At 36.7% G+C, this 23,279-nt stretch overlaps 1 protein-coding gene across 2 annotated transcripts; it reads left to right on the forward strand.

Annotated features, from left to right (window-relative positions):
• Nucleotides 1-162: 162 nt before the first annotated feature.
• Nucleotides 163-22,688, forward strand: LOC103705624 (putative F-box/LRR-repeat protein 9). 2 transcript variants are annotated; one of them, XR_005507192.3, is made up of 3 exons: nt 170-803; nt 21,583-22,290; nt 22,383-22,688. XR_005507192.3 is itself a non-coding variant. In XM_039116689.3 (2 exons), the coding sequence occupies exons 1-2, from the start codon at nt 415-417 to the stop codon at nt 22,190-22,192; spliced, it is 999 nt and encodes a 332-aa protein (XP_038972617.2). In that variant the 5' UTR covers nt 163-414; the 3' UTR covers nt 22,193-22,688. The 2 variants fall into 2 exon arrangements, 1 of the variants encoding a protein (XP_038972617.2); XM_039116689.3 differs by having other exon boundaries at nt 163-803; nt 21,583-22,688.
• Nucleotides 22,689-23,279: the final 591 nt, after the last annotated feature.

The raw sequence follows: 23,279 nt of genomic DNA on the forward strand, positions 1-23,279 counted from the left end.
TTACGAGGGTATATATATATATATATATATATATATATATATATATATATATATATATATATATATATATATATATATATATATATATATGTAAATATTAATTTTGAAAGCATATACATACAGGATCCGATATTTAGAAGGATTTTTACGAAAAAATAACTTATTTTTAAAAATTTCCTTTAACGAGATCCCGTTTACACTCGTCCGGAGAACGACAACCGGATTTCCCTAAAAAAATCCCCGAAAAGATGCACCTCAGTCGTCCTCCATTTCCAAACTCTAATCCTCTGCAAACCCTAATCAAACTCTAGCAATCCCAATTTCTCGCTGTCAGAACCTCCCCCAAACCCTAGGTTTCCCGATAAAGTTTCGATATTTCGCCGAGAAGAAACCCCTAGACTCCCTCTGGAGGCCATGGACCCTTCGAACCAAAAGCCGGCCGTGAGCCAGGAACCGCCGCCGTCGCCCCCTCTATCGCCGCCGCTGTCGCAGGAGGCGCCGGAGCCGGCGGAGGAGCGGAACTGGGCGGAGCTGCCCCGCGATGTGCTGTTGCTGATCTTCCAGAAAATCGGGGCGATCGAGATCTTGATGGCGGCCCAGTGGGTGTGTCGGCCATGGAGACAGCTCTCCCACGAGCCCCAGCTGTGGCGGTGCATCGACATGCTGGACCACTCCGAATTGTTCAATGAGATCGATATGGAGTCGATGGCGAGGGAAGCCGTGGATCGGAGCAACGGGCAGGTTGAGGAATTCTATGGCGAGTACGTTGGGAGTGATGCACTCTTGCAATACATTGCTGACAGGTTTATCTCGGATCGTTTGCCATTTGATATACATCTCGATTGTATCTCTTTTATATGATTTGATTGTTTATTCTGTTGGGTTAAATTTTTGTATATTTCATTTATCTAATCCTGCTACATATGTTCTGATTGAATACATTTGATGATGATTTGTTGGGTTTTATCAGGAAGTCAAATCGTGTTCTCACAATCTATTAACCTTGATCATATTAGATTGTTGTTGCGGGCAACATTTTTAACTTATTCTTATATGCGGTACTAAATAAATCAAATAGTTTTGTAACATTTTGAAAGAACTTCTCCTTTCAATCGCCAATTTCATTGGTTCTGAAGATCCTGTTGTCACTACCCTAGTTACTGTCTTGAATATATGTAGATTCAATACTGTTGGTAAATAATAACTTTGGTAGAACCAAGAATTAAAAGTTAGTATTTTTGTTCCTCGTACCATCTCAACTTTCTTAGGATCTAATAATCATATCATTGGAGTCATCTGCAGTGTCCTTTTTAGCCCTATTGATGCGTGCAATAGGGAATAAATGCATGAAAAAAATAATCGACTGGTTTGGTTGTTTTAGTGATATTTTTCTTTGCAGTTTTCTTTTTCGAGGGTTTAAGACAGCATTTGCGTTGGAGAATCTGATGTCCTAGGATGAAAATGGTGATCTTCTGCTTGTTAATTATGTATATATTATTGATTGGTAGTTCGAACTTAACTGTTAAGTGGGATTTATGACTTCTACTGGGTACTTAAGGGATGAACATGATAATGTGGTTGATAAGCAATAAAGCCTGTTTAATTTCTGAAATTTGCACGGGCATGCGTACATACAAACATACACACACACACACACAGAGATAGATAGATAGATAGAGAGAGAGAGAGAGAGAGAGAGAGAGAGAGAGAGAGAGAGAGATAATGATGAAGTAAGCACCAATAAATTTTTAAAGCATGGATTCGATCCACACCTGCAATATCTGAAATAAATATTTATATTCTTGATCTAATAGTAGTAGCCTTTTTTATAGTGAGGTATTTTAATCAATATTTTAATCAGGTTTTTCTCAGTAGAGTGAGACTTACCTCAAGTCAATATCAACAGATTAAATAAAATAAAAAAAGAGTGGAAATATGTATCTTTATGAAACTTGTCAATGAATTGTCATGCAGCAAAAACAGCAAGTGATAGTGCAGGCAACTGATTGTTGCATTTCTGTCGCATTCACTAAGACATCTCAATCTATGCTTGTTGGTGTTCAACACCTTTGGAACATTAGACATTAAAGAGTCACAAATCAATCTTCATCGTTCTGTCTCATCCTATCTCACATATTCTTTAAGGAATCATCTAATTCTAAATTATGTTTAGAAATTCTAAAAGCTATACTGGCATTATCTGTAGTCTTCTATCTGGTTATAAATTTGTGGATGGATTGGGAACAATCTATGAACGGATGAAAGTACTTAATCATTCATGTTTTAGCCTACCAGTCTATGAGTTCAAAAGTTTTTTCTTTAAGAGGAAAACAAGTATTCCTTTGCTTCATCAAGATTTGATGACATCACAAATTCACTCCCTAATCATGGTTCGCTGAATTTTATCATCTTAGTCCCCATACAATTATTTCTTTTGGAACAATAACATTATGTGGATCTTACAAGATACAATTAATAAAATATCATCCTAACTCTTAATGCATTTGGTTTGCTGTACATCTTTATATTATCTCCTCTGTTTTAGCTAATTTGTAAATTTTGAATGTCATTTTCTTGAATTTGACTGATCATATTGATGGAGATTGATGAATGTTTAAAACTTATGAAAGGTGCCGATGAAGGGATACTAGTTTGAAGATGGAAAATGCTAGTTTTTAGAAGATGTTCAGTCTTGTATTTGTCAATTTTGGTGCTTTGATTAGTTCATTTATTGTTTTCTTTTAGTTGAGCCCCTTTTATGTTATAATTCAGTGGGGCTTGGGACTTCATTTTAATTTCTTAGGCATAGCGATGTACACGTAATTTATAATTGGGGCCTTTAATTAAATTTTCCACTTATTCTTAGAAAAAGTGGCGAGCTCTAGGGTTTGTTCTAATGATGTCATGATTAATAAAAGAACCTGCTTTTCTTCTTCACTATTTTCTCTTCCTTCATGTGAGATGAAGTTGGCCGTCCGAGCAAGACTGGGAAACTTGAGTCTTCTGTAAACTCTTTCTGGTTTGCTTTCCCTTCTTCCTGTTTCTTTGAGCCTTTCTCTCTATTTTTTTTTTTTTTGCTTCCTGTTTCACCTGGCCATCCAGTAACCCTCAAGTTGTTGATGCCACCTGTTGTGATCAGCCATCAGCTGTGTTGTTAACAGCAGCCGGTCTTCACCAGGTTGCTGCCGGCCTGCCTGCAGACCTGATCTGGCCCAGCAACAGCCAGAACTAACCAATCTACAGACTTGGTTTTTCTTAGAATTTAGCCTTTTCATTGATTTCCAAAAGCCTCCTTCATTCTAGCTAAACCTGAAACACTTATCAGCCTGTACAGTCCCAAGATTACCTTCTTTCTGGCCTCCTATGACTAGCTGTTATTCTTTAAAAAATCTGTTTAAAACAGCCCTTTGCAAAAGCCTTTCGCTGCTTGCTGAAGTTCTGCTTGTGGCTTTGCAAGATTGGTTGGGAGGACCTTCATGCATCCTAAGGAGCTATCCCAGGTTGAACTTTGTTTGAATTTTTGTTTCTTGCTGGATTTGCAAGAAGTCTTGTGTTTTGTTTTTCTTAATAATGATTTGTCTGAACTCACCTTAAATCATATGTTGTCTTCATATCGGATTAGAAAGGTTGATTGAATTGCTTCTGCTTTCTGATTGTTTATTCCCGTAAGTAGTCTTCTTTCCTTTTATACTTGTTAGTGTTGCATCATTTTTTCATATGATTGTCATTAGCTCTTTCATCTTGCATTAGCGTCATTCTAGGTGAGCATATAGAGTTCCCATTAGATCAGTCCTATGTCACATGTAGTCTCTTGAACAGCATTTTTCGCATTTCTATTTTGTCCCTCATGTTTAGCTAATATAGGAGTGTAGAACAACATCACAGAATGGGCCTACAAGGTAAATGGAATTAGAATAAGATTAGGGTTGATCCAGTAGCTTGCTGTACTTCCAGATTGAAATTTCCAATAAAAGTGAACTAGTGAAGTGATGGTTCTAAAGACAACAGAAAAGGAATAAGTTGTGACAAATTTAAGTTTCGGGATTTGGGGCATAAAATGGCTTTTAAGACCTGATCTTCAATCTTTATAAAAGTAAGTATGGGTTGCTAAACTTTATTGCAGCGGTCAAAGTTTGGTGTTGAAGTTTCAAGTTTAGTAAGAACTTTAGTTGCCCTGCTGATTATTAGTAGAGTAGGGTGCTGGTCTAGAGCTCCGACAGAATAAGAAAATTTATGGTTTTTAACTTGTAAGACAGTGAAAAGTCAAGCAAGATAATATGGAAGAGAAATCTGAGTGGAGTTAATAAGTATGCCATTTGTGATATTAAACCATCATGAGCCTAGGTCTCGCACCTAAAGTTGCAAGCTTTGCTTATTGTATGGTATTGCGATGCAAGTGAAAAGAAACTAGTATTTTATTTTTTATAACTAATGACTTGTTAGTGTTTTTCTTTTGTCAAAGAAAAAACAAATCCAGTTTATACATGGTAGGAGTATATGACTGCTTCTATGTAAGAAAAAGTGGTTAGACTAAGAAATGAAGCTAATGATGAGCCCTCACCACTTAAAGTTATGACTCATGTGCAGCTGTGGTTTAATAGTTGCCTGTGGCTTGTGGGTTCCCCAAAGTAGCCAACCTCTACTTTTTCTGTCATTGTTGAACATAACAAAAGAGAGGCTCTGGAGGGGCATAACTCCATACAAGTGATCTTTTTAAAGATACCCGGTAGCAATGGGTTATCAGTATTGACTAGATTTCTTGATCCCTGTAGTAACTTTGACCGAATATCAGTAAACAACATTGTTTTGCCTGGGATTCTATCTTGGAATTCCAATTAATGGCTGTTTGTGACCTTGGGTTTTTCTTCTGTTTTTAGAACTGCAGGACCTTAGTTGCCATAATCAGGAGTGTGGGGGAGGACAGATGTGGATGCATGTCTAGGGAAGTAGATATTTAAGAAACACTTGGAGTAAGAAAAGGTGCAGTTTCAAGTTTCTAGCAAATTTCTAGAAGTTTCCAAAGTGGATACTTCAAATTTCCTACTTCTAAGAGCAAGATTCTTACTACATTGTTTTTCTGAATTTCCTGGCTGGAGAAGTCTGTGGTCTAAATGACCACCAACTTCTTCCCTGACCACCTTTCTATATTTGAGTTATACCCTTATAAACTTTCAGATATTCAAACTTTCTACCAGAACACCTGCTAGCTGTCTATTTGTTCTTTTGGCCACTAATCAACTAATCTTAGAACATTGGGATGTCCAATCCTGATTGGAAGGTCAATTGATGGCTGAAACCAGCGATCTGTTTGATATTTTTTTTCCTTTTTCTTTTTTTTGATGGCTCCTTTAATAGTCAATGTCACGAGGATGAGGTTTCTATCCAATTCAATGTTTTGATGATCCAATCATCTAATTCCTTCGCATGGAATGATTTTCAAATCTCACATAATCCATGATGGAAATACTAGATTTTTACTTTTCAAGTCAGAAGTATAAACATTCTCATGGAAATTAAGGTCAGATACCCCTTCTCATGGTAAGATTTTTATCATCACTGTTGATTGGAAGTTTACAGACATTGCACCTCAAGGCAGCAAATTTACAAATTCCCAATTACGTATCCTTTGTTGGATACCCCTTTCTTAAGTTACTTTGAACTCAAGTTTCATTTTTTGCTGGGAAAAATGTTAATTTCTTCTCATTTAGGTATGCGTCTCCTTTGTCCTTGTAGAACCTTGTAGAAAGCTCGACAAATTTCTTGCATGCTCAATGCTGTGCCATTTGCCTCCAACGTCAACAGCATTCATGCTATTTTTTTTTCTATTTTTTTTTCCTAAATTTCTATTTCTAGTTGTATAGAAAATAGTAAAAAGAAAACCATGCAATAGTCATATACTTTGAATTGTTATCTCCAAGCCAATATATCCTTCCTGATTTACTAAATATGCTCCAATTTGAGATTGTTTAGCTCTATCCATTGGTACCAATGTTATGCTCCAAATTTAGGTCAATGCTCAATTCATTTTCGATTAAAGCTCAATCTCTTTGGACACTGTTTTGCAATTTGTAAATCATAAGTTTTGATCCAAAATCATAATTGTTTTCAATACTTTTGCTGAAGCTTTCTGTAATCTTAATAAGTTATAAATCTCTTTAAGAATAAAAATCGAAATATCATTAAATCCAAAGTAAGTTGAATGTATGTGATCTTGATGATATATAGATGTGCAGGTGTAATACTTCCTATTCTTCTTTATAATTCACCTAAGAGGATAAAACTTTTGAGTTTACATGATACTGAAAATTTACATGTTTGAGAATGACTTAGTATTGTTGATAACTAGTCAATTGTAATATGAACCATACTTGACATTGTTTATCAATGTGATAAGCTACCTAATGATACTCTATGACATTACTATTCAACATTTTTCTACATAGTAACTTCTCTGTATATAATCATTGCTGTTTTTATCACCGGCAATGGCTTGACGATTGTAAGTATATAATGCATAGCATTACATTGTCAAAGACAGATGAAGTATGGTTAGTTATCTTGCTGTTAATTGGTAATGTGGGCTCATACTTGACTAACTATAGTTGGACCGCTACTCTCATCCTAAAAAGTTGTGAGAAAATTGGTTATTGTCAAAATTTTGGCACGATAGCTATATGAATCATGCCTGTCTAATATAGTTAATATAGATGGATGTGGTGAATAAAATAAGAAATTAACCACACCTTGAATGAACCTGGATAAATCAAGGTTGATTTGGTGTGAATCTGCTTTGATATACTGAGTTATTGGACAAAGAACATGCAACTGCATAGGCTTAGCATCGGTTGCCACTTTTCTGTCCAACTCTCATCAAAACATTGTGAAATAGTAAAACTATGGTTGCTGGATGAAGCTCAACTTGTCCATTCAAGACAATGTCCTTTCAACTGAGACAACCTACATATTGACTAAAATTACTGTCCAAAAACTTGCTACTTTCACTATTCTCTTTCGTAGGAACTTGTAAATGTGATGAAAAATGTTGAGCCAGAATTTTGAATCATGTTTTCTTTTGATAAGCTTGTGTCTCGAATTTAGCTGCTTATAGATACATAGGTTAAATGAATATAAAAAATATGGCTCCATTTTTATGGTGGTTAGTTCGCCTTCACCAATCAATGGGTTTTTGTATTTTTTGTCCAGTTTCATAATATGTTAAACCAAGGTCTGCCGAACCTGTGCCAGAACTTGTACTAGCCAGCAGCCAGTACGGTTTAGTACCGTACCGTGTTGGTACGGTAGGGCGTGCCGGCTTCGTACTGGCATGCCCTTCTTTTGCAGAGTATTTCAAGTTGATTTAATTGGTAATCACTTTTTTTGAACTTTTTTAATAATTTTAAGCCTAATTTAATATTTTTTTATGTTTTTTGATGTTTCTATGATCCCGGTTTAACCTAAATGATGTATCTTATTGTTTTAAAATGATACAAATCATAAAATGATTAGTGAGATGTTACATACTATAAGGAGCAACATGAAATATCCTCAAATTAAGTAGTGGTGAAAATTATAAAATAATACAATCAATTACATACATTTAAAGTACAACATACATACTGATATCTAAAATCGGGTCGAGTGGCAACGCCTTTCGTAGATATTCGGATCATTAGTATAGTCAGGAGATACATCAGCTCACTTCTCTAACCAAGCGACGATGTAGTCTTGTATGTTTATCCCATAATGAACACACTCTGGGTTATTAGCACTCTTAGATCTCTCGCTGAAGCTATAGCTTTGAGAGATGTCTTCTAGCTGATAAACTGGCTGATGAAACGACTGTGAAGTGCCTATCCGAATAAGCCGACAGCAAAATCCGACCCATAAGATGTTCTAGGCTGCGTAGAGTAGTAGCTATCGGAAGATGCCTCACACGCACTATAACCATATCTGTATCCGTATGGGTCATAGGCTGCCTGTGGTTGTAGGTAATAGGATCCAGTATACGACTCGGAATCTGATATGTCTATGGATCCTACTCCACATGCGAAGTCATCTGCAGCTGCATTGTGTCCTCCTGAATGACCTGAAAAATCCATCTCCTATATATAATCAAATCTTGACGGGCTCCACCAGATTGTGCACCATGGTCCCTATCTTTTGTAGTATGCGTAAATTGAGACTCACCGGTGAATCGAAGACCACCCTGCGGCTATATCATAAACGGTGGTCTTTTGTCCTCTTCTTCTTGGCCAGCGGATCCATGACCACTAGAATTGCTGCTCTTGTCCTCTGAATCTGATTGAACCGACTCCTCGATCTTCATTGGGCCTGCGGGTTTTTCTTGTTTTTCTTTTTTGGTGTGCTGGATAGCTGCCTTCTTACTCTGTGTCCCTCTCTGTCTGGCTATATTGGGAGGATATATGTCGCTCTCTTGACCGAGTCGACTGGGTAGCGTAGTGGCCTTGTCTAAGCATCTCTCGATCATATCTCTGAGAGGATGTTTCGGATAAGGAGTCATGTGGTGACCGGCTATCCTGTGGGAGAAGACCGTCTGGGAGAGGAACCAAATAGCTAGCCACTTCAGATTTTTCGTGGACAATCCAAAATGAATCCACTATTCAGCTGCAAAAACATTGAAGAAAATTATATATAAGATAGTTCATATTAGTAACCATCTAATGCCAGATAAATGTCCTCCTGATGTATAACATACTTGGATTCATATTTTTCTTACTTGCGACAGCTGTCAAGACTCCAAAGCTGTCGGTGCCCTCTCTAGATATTTTGGTTTGTGAAAAAGAACCGTGTTGTAATATGTCAATAATTAAAGATATCAATTAACTTACATATGTCACTTAAGCTAATTCTTCTGGACATTGGCCAATGACTTTTGGATCAGGCTCTATAAATCAGATTATGCAGAGTGGCTACAAGTTTGTCATTCATATCGATTCCAGTTATGGTGAACTGAGACAGAGGTTCAGGTATTATGCTGCAGATAGAGTTCATTATTGTTTTAGTAAAATTGTACAAGTACAAGAGCAGTCTAATTTTCAATATTCTTGCTTACCTACTAGATGCAAGTTTTTACCAATCTGGTAGTCCCATCGCTGCTCAATGATGTCGATGTACTCGTGGGCATACATCGGATCTACTCCATGATCTGAATCTCTGCCCTCTCCATCATGTGATATAAGAAGCCCATTTGGAGGTCTCTCGCTATTCACGGCCCGAAGCACTTGATACAATGGTCTGATAGTTTTCAATATTGCAGTGGCCTGCTGCCAGAATGTTTGTCTCGTCACCAAGTCCACGACAATGCTCTCTTAAGTGCCGGCCCTCGCATATCTACTTTTCTATCATTCGGCACTAACAAACATCTGACGTTGGGTTGCTTTCTTCTCAAGAAGGCTATCAGGTGCAACATAGTTGGTAGCAAACCGTATGACTTCTGGTCTTAAGATCTCTCCCCCTGCATACCTCCTCATCAGTAAAAGGACCCACGTATGGTTATAAATATATCTGATTATGGTTTGGGCTGTCTCCACTATCTGCTGCACCCTACCAATCTTCGCAATGACCATCAACATGATGTTGATACAATGTACAACACATGGGGTGCAGAAAATATGAGGCATACCGTATTATTACTGTCAAGAAGCATACCGTAGATGTCCTTCAGGCCTGGAGGATCTATACTAGGACTGACAGCCTATATGGCAGAAATGGCAGACTTATAATACGTATTGTCTGCCTCATTCGTTGGGATTGTGGCTAAAGTGGAACCAAGATCGAATAGCTCGCAACATATCCTTCTTCTTATCCTTCGTCAGCATTGAGTCAACTCTTTACTGCTTCAAATTTCTGCTAGGAAAGGATTGTGGATCTAAATCATGGATTGCTGCTCCTGGTGGAATCTGTCTGGGTAACTTTTTTTTGCTACCAAAAGTTCCAGGATAGATGCAATCCGACCACTGCCTATGCTGACAACCTCTCTGACTGAGGTCCTCCTAAACTTAGGATCTGCTTTGTTGCTCGTAGAATCGGAGCCCGACTTATAGTACGAGGGCCCAAATCAAGCCCTATGTTTGGCCACCTAATCCTGCTACTACTGATCATCCAGGCTCGCTTGCATGGCAACCTAGAATTGTACCTCCTCATCTGAAGCGGAGCCTCCTCCAACTCGCTCGACCGATGGAAATCTTCTCCTTCGTTGCTCTGAAATTAGCGAAGTATTTCTTTATCAGCTGCCGACCTCCTGTACGCATTTCCGATATAGATATGTCGGGGTTAACTACCAATTAAGTGTTGCTTCAACCTGGTTACCCTTCCTCCCATGAACTCTGTGTTGTATTAGTTGCATTTTCAATGGTGCCGACCCGAGAGCATTTGCCCGTGATCCCAACCAATGTTACGCTCTGGCTTCTTTTTTTTTATGGTTCTAATTCTGCAGCTTTATCAACTACGTTAGTTTATCAATTATTTAAAAATAGCAAAATCTTGTTGCGATAAAGATATTTTTCATCAAAAAATACATCTAATTTATCTAATACATAATACTATTTATTTATTTATTTTTATATTTTTAATAATTTTTAAATTTAAGCATATGTTTGAATATCATAAATTCAGAAAAATATATTTTCTACTTCAGAAATTACTTCTGAATTATTTAATACATACTACTTATTTTTCATATTTTTTCGTATTATTTATATATTTTTATTTTGTTTGAATTTTAAAAAAATTAAATATTAATATTTTAAAAAATTAAATATTAAAATTAAAAAAATTAATTTCAGCTCGAATCTATGTAGAACCCAACAATGGATGCTATATATATTTTTCTAGGCCCTTGGACATGCATCAGAGGTTATTTATTTTTTGTTTTTTTCAATTTAGGCTTAGGCTACTGTGCGCATGATCGTATTAAAACTTATATGAATGTACACCAAATTTTGCTGGAGAGTAGCTTGCATACCCCTAAATACGATTCTCATTTTATAGTTTTTTTAATTTTTAATTTTTAATTTTTAAAAATTATATATAATTTAAAAATTAAAAATTTTTATGTCATCATGTAGATCGTCCATAGATCTATAATATAGAATAAAATCAAGCCCAAATCAAAATTTTTAGCACGATCTGTCCTTATTTTGCAATTTTCGAGCAATTTTTTAAGCCCCCCCCCCAAAAAAGGAGGGAATAAGATAGGGGAGAGGAAGCATACCTTATTTAGGCTTGGATTTTTCTTCTAAAGTGCTGAATCGGTATGATTTTTGACCTGATGGAAAGAGAGAACGATGGAATTAGCTCCGCCGCTTACTAATATTGTTGAGAAGGCCTTCTCGCGCCTTCTCAACAATATTATAATAGCACACAAAGGAAAAGGGAGGGGCCTAGTTCAAAACTTGGTCGGCCCGCACTGAGTTTGAACGGAACCGGCCGGTTCTAGGCTGGTTCGCACTGGTAACGTTCGGTTTAAACCATTTCCAATTGGTTTCAATCAGTTCGGGACCGATTCCGCTGGTTTGGTCCCGAAACTGGCCGGAACCGAATTTGCAGGCCGAACCAACCCGGTTTCCCACCGAGTCAGCTCTGTACGGGCGGCTCGGCCCGGTTCAGCAGTCCATATGTTAAACTTATGTGCATGTGATTTGTTCATGCAACCTAAGAATTAGATAAAAAACTGATTGAGAATAAAAGAGAGTCGAATTTTGATGGACATGAATCCAATGATGGACAGTGCTGCAAGTAAAGAAGAGGAGAGGAGCTGCAGCAAAGCTCTTTAGCAGCAATAGAACTGCTGTGGCCTCTTTTAAGGAAAAAGAGAATGGTGAAAAGGAAATGGAGAAGAATAATGGAACAATGAAGAAAGGAAAGGTGAGAATAGAGGAGATATGAAGGAAAAGAACAGGTTGAAAACAAAACTTGGATGCTAACTTTGATGGGATTATGTAATTCTTGTAGGCTTTTATTTTCATTTTTATTTAGTTGAATTGTCTATGTTGCCATGCCCTGAGATCCCAAGTTACTTGAACCACAAGGTATGACCGCGAAAAACAGACAAACTTAAAATTCAAACTTAATCGTCCTCAATAAAGGTTGATTAAAACACCATAAACATTTAACATCCTTTATAATACCCACCTGATCAAACAAAGTATGACTAAAAATATATATTATCGATGATGCCTGTATTAAAAATTCATTTACAACCTTAAACATAACTTATCATACATATTATCATACCTTCAAAGGTATGACTTGGGTCTTGGGACATCACCGACATGATCATGATCAGTAGATAATGAGGTCAACTTCCAAAACAATCCATTTCTTCAAACAAATAAACTAGGGCTCTCATTAAACGCTCTGGAAAAAGATGTATAAAGGATAAGGTGAACTACAAAGTTCAATAAGTGAACTTCTACCCTGGTCAAGGATTTAGGTTTTCACTGAAAAACATGACTGTTAAATCTTACTATGAATCAGATTATCACTAAAAATCCAAGTATGATTTACTGAAAAAGAGTGAAGTTAAAAGTTTCAATAAGAAAATTGGTGGTAAAAGAGTCAAAATACATGATGTTTGAGAAGAGTTTAGGTAATTCACATTAGATCGCGTGCTATATATTCTTCGAAAGTTCAGGCAAAGGTTCATTTATCACTTGGATGATGAAAATTCCAGATATTAAAATCCACTAATGAGGAAGAAATGATGAAAGATCAGAACACATTTTATGTCAAATTCCAATATTTCGATTTGTTTCACATTATCTTATAATGTTTCACTTATACCCTTGAGGCTTCTCATTTCCTCATTGCAAACGCAAGCATGGCCACCAATATCCTCACCTATTATGTGGGTGAGGCCACTCATTATCCTCATTGCTAGTGCAAATGAAGCAATGGTATCCTTGATGTCCACTCATACCACTTGGTCAAGGGTTGGCAAATACCACCCAGTCAAAGGTTCCTCATCTATATCAAGTTAGGCAACTCATACATCATTGTTCATGTAGATCCTCATTAGCATTGTAGATGAGGCCACAATTACTAGCCAGACACAGGTTTTTCATGGAAATTCGGGCAAGGCTTTCTCATATACCACTTGCCTAGGGGTCCAATTGTAGTTTAGAATTATATCATTATTTTCAGATTGAACAAAATACACTAATTTCAAAGAAAATGTTAAAAGCTCCAATAAGCATTAGCATTTCATTTCAAGATTATTTTGGTGAAGACCATGTTATCATATAGAGGATTGTAGGAGCTCAAATCATGGTTCAAAACTCACATAATTCTGAAATTTTCACATAGAAACTAAAAATAATTTGAAAAACATAACTTAAGTCTAGATTTTTCAAATCGGAATAGATAACTTTTTCCTTGACTTTAAAATTGAAGCCAATTAATGAGTTGAAAATTCAATTATTGTAAACTTGGAAACTAATATTTAGAATTTTATAATGAGATGTTTTGTAAACACAGTTGGACCATAGTCCCGAAGCACATGGAAGAATCATTTGCAAGTAAATTATCAATTTTCAAGAGGACAATAGGTTTGGAATTTGAAACACAAACTTGGAAGTGAGTTAGAAATGGTAAACAAAACTTAAAATCATAATGTCTAAAAGCATGGAGACTGACTTACAAGGGATCCATGATTTTGGAAAAGACTATGGTTTAGTATCAAAAATATGTAGTCTTGGGATTGATTTAAGAGTTTAAAGACATAATACAAGAAAAATCATAATTTTAAAAAGGACCATTCAGTTTGGAATTTCAAAACCATGCATGAGCTCAAAACTGGTTATGAGGTTCAAAAGAAACACTAAAGTGCATCCCAATGCATGAGGCGCCTGCTGTTGTGTGGTCTGAGGGGGGTTAGGGGTATGCAACCTTAACCCTGCAAGCGGGATGGTTGTTTCCATGTTTTGAACCCGTGAGGCTTGGGTCATATTGGATCAACTTTGTCATTACGCCAAGGCCTACCTTACAGTTCAAAAGAAATGCTACTGATATGAATACTTAGATCCAGTGGCATGGAGAAAGTTACTGTAGATGAAACCATGACTCTTTATCCAAGCTTCGTACATCATCATTATCATCATCATTATATTCACCTTTTCCTTTCCTCCCCTTATCTTAACCCATGCCCCTATGTATAGATGGAGAAATGTGGTCTAGAAGGTGGAGCTCACTAGGCCGACTCCTATATTAGGTCAGATCCCCTAAGTAGGTCATTTAGCTAAATCAGTTGATAGGTCAGGTGGGTTAAGCTAGTGACTTAACGGACGGAGTAGCAAAAGGCAGATGGGCACATTGCAAGAGATCTACTTATTTACTTGAATATCATTTAAGTAAATGTGCACATATAAATAAAGAAGTATGTCCTATTTGAATTCAATAAAAATATTGAAACATTCAAATTCTTGAAGAATAAAATGTTGATTTCCCTACTTCAGTTTAGATTGTAGATTTTTGGCATTCATCAAAGTATCATCTTTTAAATGTAAGGTATTTCTCAAATCTTAAGATTTCATAAATTTTATTATTACCGAGACAGTACTTAGAACCAAAGGTTCGGTAAGAAAAGTCGATATTTTGGTCTTCAAAGCATCTCATATAAAATGATACCAAGCAATACTTAGTAGGATGATCAATATTTAAGTGTCACACATTCATGTATATATTTACACATTTCCTAATCATAGGTTGGGTTATTACATATATTGTTTTTTGTAGTTGAACCATTTAGCGATTCTATATTTGGAGTGTTTAAGTCTACATTATCTTCTACTTCCAATCATCTAGTGCAAAGTTGAACTTAAAAGACCTAAGTTGACATTATAGGTTTCTCCTAGATGCAAAATATCCCAATACAATGAGATGCAGGTTAGTTAGGCACTTTCTAGTTCATAAAATTAATTGATTCAAGCACCATTTTAATAACATTCTAGAATAGTAAATGATGTTGCAAGTAGCCTATAAAGTTGGATGATTTAAGGCAAGAGATTAGAGGGTGGTAAGAGGGATTTTGTAAGAAAAGGCAGAGAGGGAATTTGGTTGAGGTAAACACTTTTGGAAGGTAGATGAAGAATGATATTCTTATTAGCAAGCTGCCTTAGGTTATGGAGCCAATGGATCATTCTACTGAAGAATTTAAATTCTCAGAGAGAGAGAGAGAGAGAGAGAATTAAATAGTCAATGTTCAAAGTTGCGTATGCCAAAGAAGGTGAATGAATGAATCAATATGACCACTTGAATATATTTAGTTGTCATTGCATTCTGTTTGTTTTGAAGTTCCCTTTTTCCTTTTTCCTCTTTCTTTTTCTTTTGGGTAGAAACCATTTTGAAGTTCTTTAATGTTATTCAAGAAGTCAGTAAAATGTTGCAAGTGGGATAGATGCTCGGTTTTTTATGTGACTTTACTAAATCAGGAAGAAGGCACAAAGTTATAGGGATGAAAGGAAAAAGAAATAAAAGATCACTCTACTGTCCTTCATGCTTCGACATATAAGAAGAGTAGTAGCATTATGAACTTATTTATCACATATGAAAGTTACGCACAAATTTTCTTAGACCTATTGTTTTGATGAGGCACACACTTTGATTATAATTTTGTTGGTTAGACCATGTATGAAACATGTCACTTGTACATCTTTTATAAGTTTTGACAATCAGTGCTCAAGAGAATATTTCACCTGGAAATAGGGGTAGAGCTAGGTAAAGGCTAGGGGCCAAAGACCCGCTTGGATCTAGAAACTTTAGTGTAATCCTATGTGTGGCGAGGCATGGCCTCCTCTAACTCTCATGTATGGCTCCCCTCTATTCTTGTGTATGACCCCTCCTTGCCTTCTTTTCCATTATTTTGTTGTGAGGACCTACACGGGCGTATGTTTATTCTCACATCACTTGCTAGATCTTGGGGACTTATACAGGGCCAAGGAACCAAAATAATACTTTCTTAGCTAGCCTTTTTAGGAGAGGTCCTAAGTTGTTACAAATGGTATCAGAAAGAATCCAGCCCATAGCTCTTGTGGAGTAGAAGATATTTCAACACAGGCTCATTTGGGTTGACCACGAGCTCATCTTAGTGTTTATAATTGGATTTTTGATACTTGTGATTGGATTTGAATGAATATGGACCCTTAGCCTAGCAAGGACAACATGGTTTAAATTGGGGGAAGTATGTGAGAACCTGTGCTGGCGTGTGTTTAGTCCCACATCGGCTATACACTCTATAGATTATGGGTGCTTATACATGACCAAGGAACCCAAATAACTCCTTAGTTAGCTCTTTTGGATGAGGTCTTGGATTTTTTTTTTTTTGTTGGGGAGGTCTTGGGTTGTTACAGCCATGCAAGCCCTTCATTGTACTTGCTAGTTTATCAACTAAGCTAGAGTCTTAAATAGAAAGACCTCTTTTGTAGGAAGGACAGCTAATTCTATTGGACTGCCTCCTAACCAAATTGTGGGGAATAAAAATAGGAGATCATGGGTGAGAGAGGAGTGTTGGCTGCTATCTTTGGGAGACTTCCCAAATCACCTAAAAAGATAACCATGGGGCAAGCTTCTGCCTCAAGCCTACTTGCAACATTTGTTAGGTGGGTATTTTAGGTTGTCTTTTGGGATTTAAAGCATTAATTGCTATCCTTCTCTTCTATGCAAAAATTAATTGTCACCAAATTGGTGAGTTCTCTTCCCTCTTTAGATCGAGAATTTAGAAAACAAAGTTTAACCCTTCATAAATTAGGGAAAGGAGGATTTTTCGGAGACCTAGAGCATTAACAACTAAGGAGGTACTTTCTTTCTGTTTGAATTTCTATAACTTCTATCACATCTCTTTCATGGCTGCAAAAGTTGTTTTATATTTGTAGTACTGCTGTTTTTTTCCTTTTGAGAACTTTGTAAAATGAAAACTATGAAAGCAACTCTCTGGTTATTTCATCGAACCATTCACCATAATTTGCATGATATAATCCATTGTCTTCTTTGAGGAGCTATTATGAGTCCATGATTTACTTGCTTTGTCACTTCTTTGACTTGTAAAGCTTCAAAAAGAAAAGATTAAGGAAATCAATGTTTATGTACTCTGTACTCATTTAATATATGAAGATAATCCAATTGGTCTATAGCATTAGTAGAGACCCCTACAGGGGATCTTTAATTCTAGAATGAAGTATACATGTACTAGTATGATAATTACCTCTCCGATTGAGATGCTTAGTGTAATAGATAGGCACAAAATGCTGGTTAGAAGTTTCGATTGGGGACTCGAAAATGTGGCACTTTTGAAGTCCGCGAAATCCATTTGTATCTCCTAATTAGATGTTATTAGGGTCAATCTAAAGTAATCTTGATATGCTTCTACGTGCTCCTACTTAGACACAGAGAACAAAACTATTGTCACGAACATAGTATGCTGAACTGGCCCGTATCGGCCAGTTCAGCCTGTATTGAACCAGCTTGGTGGCTTATCGGTACGGTTCCGCTGTGAAAACTGGTTCACGCCGGAGCCGGGGAAGAAAAAGAGAAACAACGAGTGAGTGGGGGAGGGAGGGAGAAGCAGCCGCCGCGGACGCTTGTGGAGGGCTGCTGAAAAAAATTTGGAGATTTTTAAGTCACTTGCCGACTTCACTTAAAAATTCTTAATTTTTTTAATTTTGGAATTTTTAAGTGAAGTCGGCAAGCGACTTAAAAATTTTCAAATTTTTTTCTGCGGCCGCGTCCCCTGTTTCGGCGGCCACGTCCCTTGTTTCAAAAGAAACAGGGGACGCGGCCTCGGCCTCGGCCTCTGCCGCGCCCCCGCGGCCCTCCGTGGGAGTCCGCAACCCTCCGTAGGAGTCCGCGGCCTCTCCTCCCTCCCTCCCCCGCTCGCTTGCTGTTTCTCTTCTCCTTCTCCGGCTCCGGCTGGGCTTTCTCGGTACGGGCCGATATCAAAACGGTACCAAACACGCTGAACCGGTCCTGTCGCTGACCGATACGGCTTTCGGTACCGGTTTAGCATACCTTGGTCATGAACAGGTTACTCTCATATGTCAAGCCTTTTGATTCTAATGCTAACATTCAAGTAAAACTAGCAAGAATGTAGCTCGAAGCCCCATTTGGCATTCCTATAGGTGGTAGAGGTTTTGTCTATAAAGCTTTAGACAATAGAGCTTTTGCTAGGAGAGTTCTTAATAAAAAGCTGTTTGGTGTTTGATGACTAATTTCTGAAGTTCTGTGGAACTTTAGCATTTATTTGGTAACCAAATTGAGAAAATGCTTTTAATATCAATAAGTGATAATAAAGGATAGAAAATGATAATAAAAGACACTATTTGTAGTATCAAGAACTGTTATTATAAAGTATTGCTAATTTATATATTATTTTTTATTTTAGTCTAAATAATATAATAAATAACATAATTATTTTTTATGGATGATTATCATGTAACAAAGGATATCATAATAGCAAATTGGATAGTTCTTGATTCTAATAGCAACATGAATTTTTTGAATTTGTTTCGTACTCCTTTATTCCTAATATTTATCATTCTCTAGACAATCAGGAGTAGATCCTCATCATCATAATGTTGAAACTTAAAATCGTTAATTGCATGATTATGACAATGAAAAGATACCAACTTAAATGATTAAGGCAATAAATAGTATTATAAATTAATCTTTAGAAAAAAATATTGGGACTTGAACCTGGGTTTCTTGGGTGAGCCCTAAAGAAAAAATAGCTACCTAACCCATCACCAGTAGAGCTTTTGTCCAAAAGCTTCAAATTGGAGCTTTTTCCTAATAGACCATTTACAAATTTTTAGAGAAGCTAGAAAGCTGTTTTAACAGTTTTACTGAACACCTCAAAGTCGCCCAAAGTAGTTTCTGGCCCTCTAAATTGTGCTTTTTAGCCCTCCAAAAGCAATGCCAAATAGGGCCTAAGTTTCTAAGGATCAAGGTTTGATGTTTCAATAGGAACTATGATGGTAACATTAAGTAACTAGCAATAGGTTACTCTCATGTGTCAAGGATTTTGATTCTGATGCTAACATCTTAGTAAAACGAGCAAGAATAAATTTTAGATGCTAACATTCAGGTAAAACTAGCAAGAATGTAACTGAAGTCTGTAAGGATCATTTTTTGATGTTTCGGTCGAAACGGAATGGTTTCAGTAGGTAGAGGCCAATCAAAAGTTGACGTTGGCTTCAATCAGTTTCCACCATGTTTGGTTAGATTAGGCTGAGTTGTGGTAGTTTGGCCAAAATTGACTGAAACTGATCTTTTTCCTTGTTCAACAAGTATATGTTTACTAGATTCTTTTTTATGAATTTCTAAAATTTGTTAATATTATTGAATATCCCATTTATATAAGCTCTAATGATCTAATTTATGTTATTAGGCTCTAATGATCTAATTTATGTTATTTTTGGCTAAGCTTTGTTATTATAGTTGGCAAGTTGCAATCTTTATGTGTGCACTTACTAATTTGAAAGAGTTATATTTTCTCATAGTTATTCAGTTTTTTTAATTGAGTTTTTTCTTTGTAAAGTGATATATTAAAAAAATTGAAAAATAATAAAGGTTTTTGTCTAGATGGATCTTTTCTTGCTTAGATAGGTTATTCAACAAAATAGAAAGAAGTGTGCTTAAATGAATTAAAAGAAGTGTTTTTAAATGGATCAATTCTTGCTTAGATGGATTATTAAAATGGATTGCACTGAAATATGTTCAGATGAATTTTTGCTTAGATGAGGTGTTCAATGAATAGAATTGCAAATGCTTAGGACAGTTATTTTCTTCTACATAGATGGTTTATTGAAATGAAATGGAATGATATATGCTTAGGGAAAATTTTAGTTAAGTGTAAAAAGTTAGGGCAGATATGGGAAATTAGAAAAATAAAAAAGTATAGGGGAGTTATAAAAATTGGAGAAAAGTATGTTATATGTATGCATTAAGCTTTAAACAAATTTATCTTTGATGTGAAACTCTATCAAAATACACAAATTATGATCCTCAATAACCTAAAACATAAGAAAATGATGTGAAATAACTTTTCTATTTTTAATTTTTAATTTTTGATTATTCTTACTTTTGTGACCCAAGCTTTGAAGCCGAAACCGGAACTCTACCTAGAGGACCAAAACCAAAACGGAGGTTTTAGAACTTGGTAAGGATGCAATTGCCTTCTTGATGGTTATAATCTATTCACACTGCAACATACTGGTTGTTATTGTTTGTATCAGGTGCACCTTGCATCTATGGCCATTAAGATCCTTAACCAATGTTACCTGGACATGTCGAAATTTGGGTTTTTTTTATCCTGTCCGAACACTTAGACAGTCGGACACTTCATGGCGTTCCTTGTCACATAAAATCAATAAACCATTATATCATCATGATTGTAATGCAACTTTTGGTGTCTACACATGGTAGTTTTCAAGACTAACATCATAAGTAGTAAAGTTTTATAAATTCTATAAAGCTACAAAACAGTTTGGTTAAATAAGTTATTCATTATAGACATATATTTGTACATATTTGTAAATGTATCTATGTAAGATCAACTTGTCCATGTATCCAATTTTTCAAACGATTCTGTCACTCTTTGGAACAACTGGACACTTGACACAACACTGTGTCTCATCTAGGTAACATTGTCCTTAAGATATACCTCTTCCTAGGGAGAGAAATTGATCGTACTTTGAAGGGATTTTAATTACTGTTGTGACACTGATTGCTTGTATGAGTTGATGTTTGAAACAACATAGTACATTAACTTAAAATCACATAATGGAGGAATTCACCAGGGGTAAGATGTGGGATAATCTACTCTATGCCTATTTTATGTAAAGATGACAAACTGTGGGAGGAAAATATCGTGAGGGAGGCAAGCTATGCAATCGAATGCTTAGTGGAGGGTGGACATCCATGATAGGTCTCCCTAGGTTCAAGTCTTACTTCTTTGTTGAAGAGTCAAATCAGCACAATGATTGGCTTCCCTCTACAGATGAGTGACCCTCACAGGAAGCTAACAAAACATGAGGTAGGTGTCAGCTGGCTAGGATGGGGTGGTATTTGAGTGAGTTGATAAGTTAGCTGAAAATTCTTCAGGAACAATTGGGTTCTCAGAGCTAGGGCAGGTGCCCCCTCCCCTCTCTCTCTCTCATGCACGCACGCACACGCACACACTCTCACTACCCTCCCTCACCACACCCAATGTGTTCAGGCTGTATCGAGCCTCTTTTGTTTAATTGTTCTTTGTCTTTTGTCTCGTATTGGTAGGACTTCATTCTGTCCAAAACTGGTGAGATTGAGGAAAAGGGTGTATCATATATTGTTTTAACTCCTTTTTCTTTAACTTAGAAGCCTTTTTGCTTTCTTTGGTCTGCTCAGCAGAGTTTTATGTGGATTATTACCTGTTATATGCTATTGGTTTCTAACATTGTAATTTGTCAATAACTCTTTCTCTTATAATTTTGGAATACCAATGGTACTAGTATGATGGTGGATCCAATTACTATCTGGAAAACCATCCATATTGCCAGTCTTTTCTAACTTGACCTTTTGTACTTTCCCCAGAACCAGTCATTTGAAATGCCTTCGTCTGATATCATGCTATGCCATCTCGGATGAAGGGTTGATTGAGATGGCCAAGAGATTTCCCCAGCTAGAGGAGCTGGAGATATCACAATGTTCACAATTCTCTGAAACACTATTCGAATCTTTTGGTGAAGCATGGTCACAGCTGAAACGTTTGCGACTGAATAAGAGGTGGTTCAGCCTTCCTCTCATGGAGTTTGATGATAGCGAGGCACTGGCAATAGCCAAGAACATGCATGAGCTGCACCACCTTCAACTCTTTGCAAACAGGCTTACTAATGATGGACTGCAGGCCATCCTTGATAACTGTCCCCACCTTGAGTCCCTTGACATACGCCAGTGTTTCCACATTAACATGGATGGAAGTCTGCGAGCAAAGTGTGCCAGGATCAAAAACCTCAGGCTTCCAAGTGACCCTACGGATGACTATGAGTTCTGTGCTGATATTGATGGAGTTGAAGACTCTGTTGATGATTACCCCTCTGGGAATTCTGAGATTGATTTGGTTTATGATGATGTGTTCGATGATTACTATCATTACTATCACATCAGCAGTTCCGATGATGACCATCCAGGTTTTCTACTCTGAAATAAGACTTTTGCTGGATCTAACCTTGCACTTTAACGTGCACATTCATGGGCAAAGTGGGCTTGGTATGTGAGGGAAGTTGACATGCTGTTGTTAAGGTATGACAATGCTGCTTTTCATGGGAACAGGGAAGGGGGATACAGATATGGTTGGAGGGTCGTTTATTTTGTTCATTTACTGGTCTATGCAGGTGTTGCTACATAAGAAGAGATGGAAATCTGGTTACTCATACCATTATGGGCTCTTTAAAATGTGCTTTTGTTTTCTGGCAAAGCCCTTTCATGTATTTGTGGTGAAGGTACTAGTAGTTAACCTATTGTCTTAAATACTGGCATAACTTGGGGACTACATGTCCGTGAACTTGTAGTTTTGTAATTTGATGCAACAGTTAAGTTGCTCCATTGTGATCTGTATGTCATGGATTTGAACCATGAAAATAGCCTCTCCATGTGGACGGGTAAGGTTGCATATATATGATCCTTCCAAACTATACAAAGAGCCTCGTGCATTGGGATGCTTTTTTTATGTTAGGCCTTATGATCTTTAGGGTAGATGATATGGAAATGTTATGAAAAGTTCCGATTAAAATTTCATGAGTTGCATTATTGTCAAAATAGATAGAGCAAAACTATGCATCAGACTCAGAAATTATGGGGAAAAAAATTGAAGGAACCTCTTATAGATAATTCGGTATTGGCATCCAAACCTATGACTAATATTAGATGATTGAAAACCTCAATGCACTCTACTTGTTATTTTATTTGTCTTCAGGCATGAACACCCTTGTGCAGTACTTTTGTAGTTTTGAATGGTATGACTACTGATTTATGTTTGCATCTGAAAGAAGTTTACGCATTCTTACTAAAATCTGAAATGGCACTTATGGTATACTTTGACTTTCATTGCTCTCCTTTCTGTCTTGAAGGAAAACATTGATTGCAAGTGAACAGCTGCAGATAAATACAAATTTGTTGTAATATTAATTGCAAATTCTGTATTTGTAATGATTCTTGCATCGATAAACATAAATTTGTTTGGAAATCATGCAGTTTTTCTAAAAGCGTGTATTAGTTAGTTTGCGTGGTTT

The sequence above is a fragment of the Phoenix dactylifera genome, chromosome 8 (assembly GCF_051530095.1).
Source record: "Phoenix dactylifera cultivar Ajwa chromosome 8, Ajwa_hap1_PhDact_Kaust_v1.1, whole genome shotgun sequence".
Taxonomy (NCBI): Eukaryota; Viridiplantae; Streptophyta; class Magnoliopsida; order Arecales; family Arecaceae; genus Phoenix; species Phoenix dactylifera.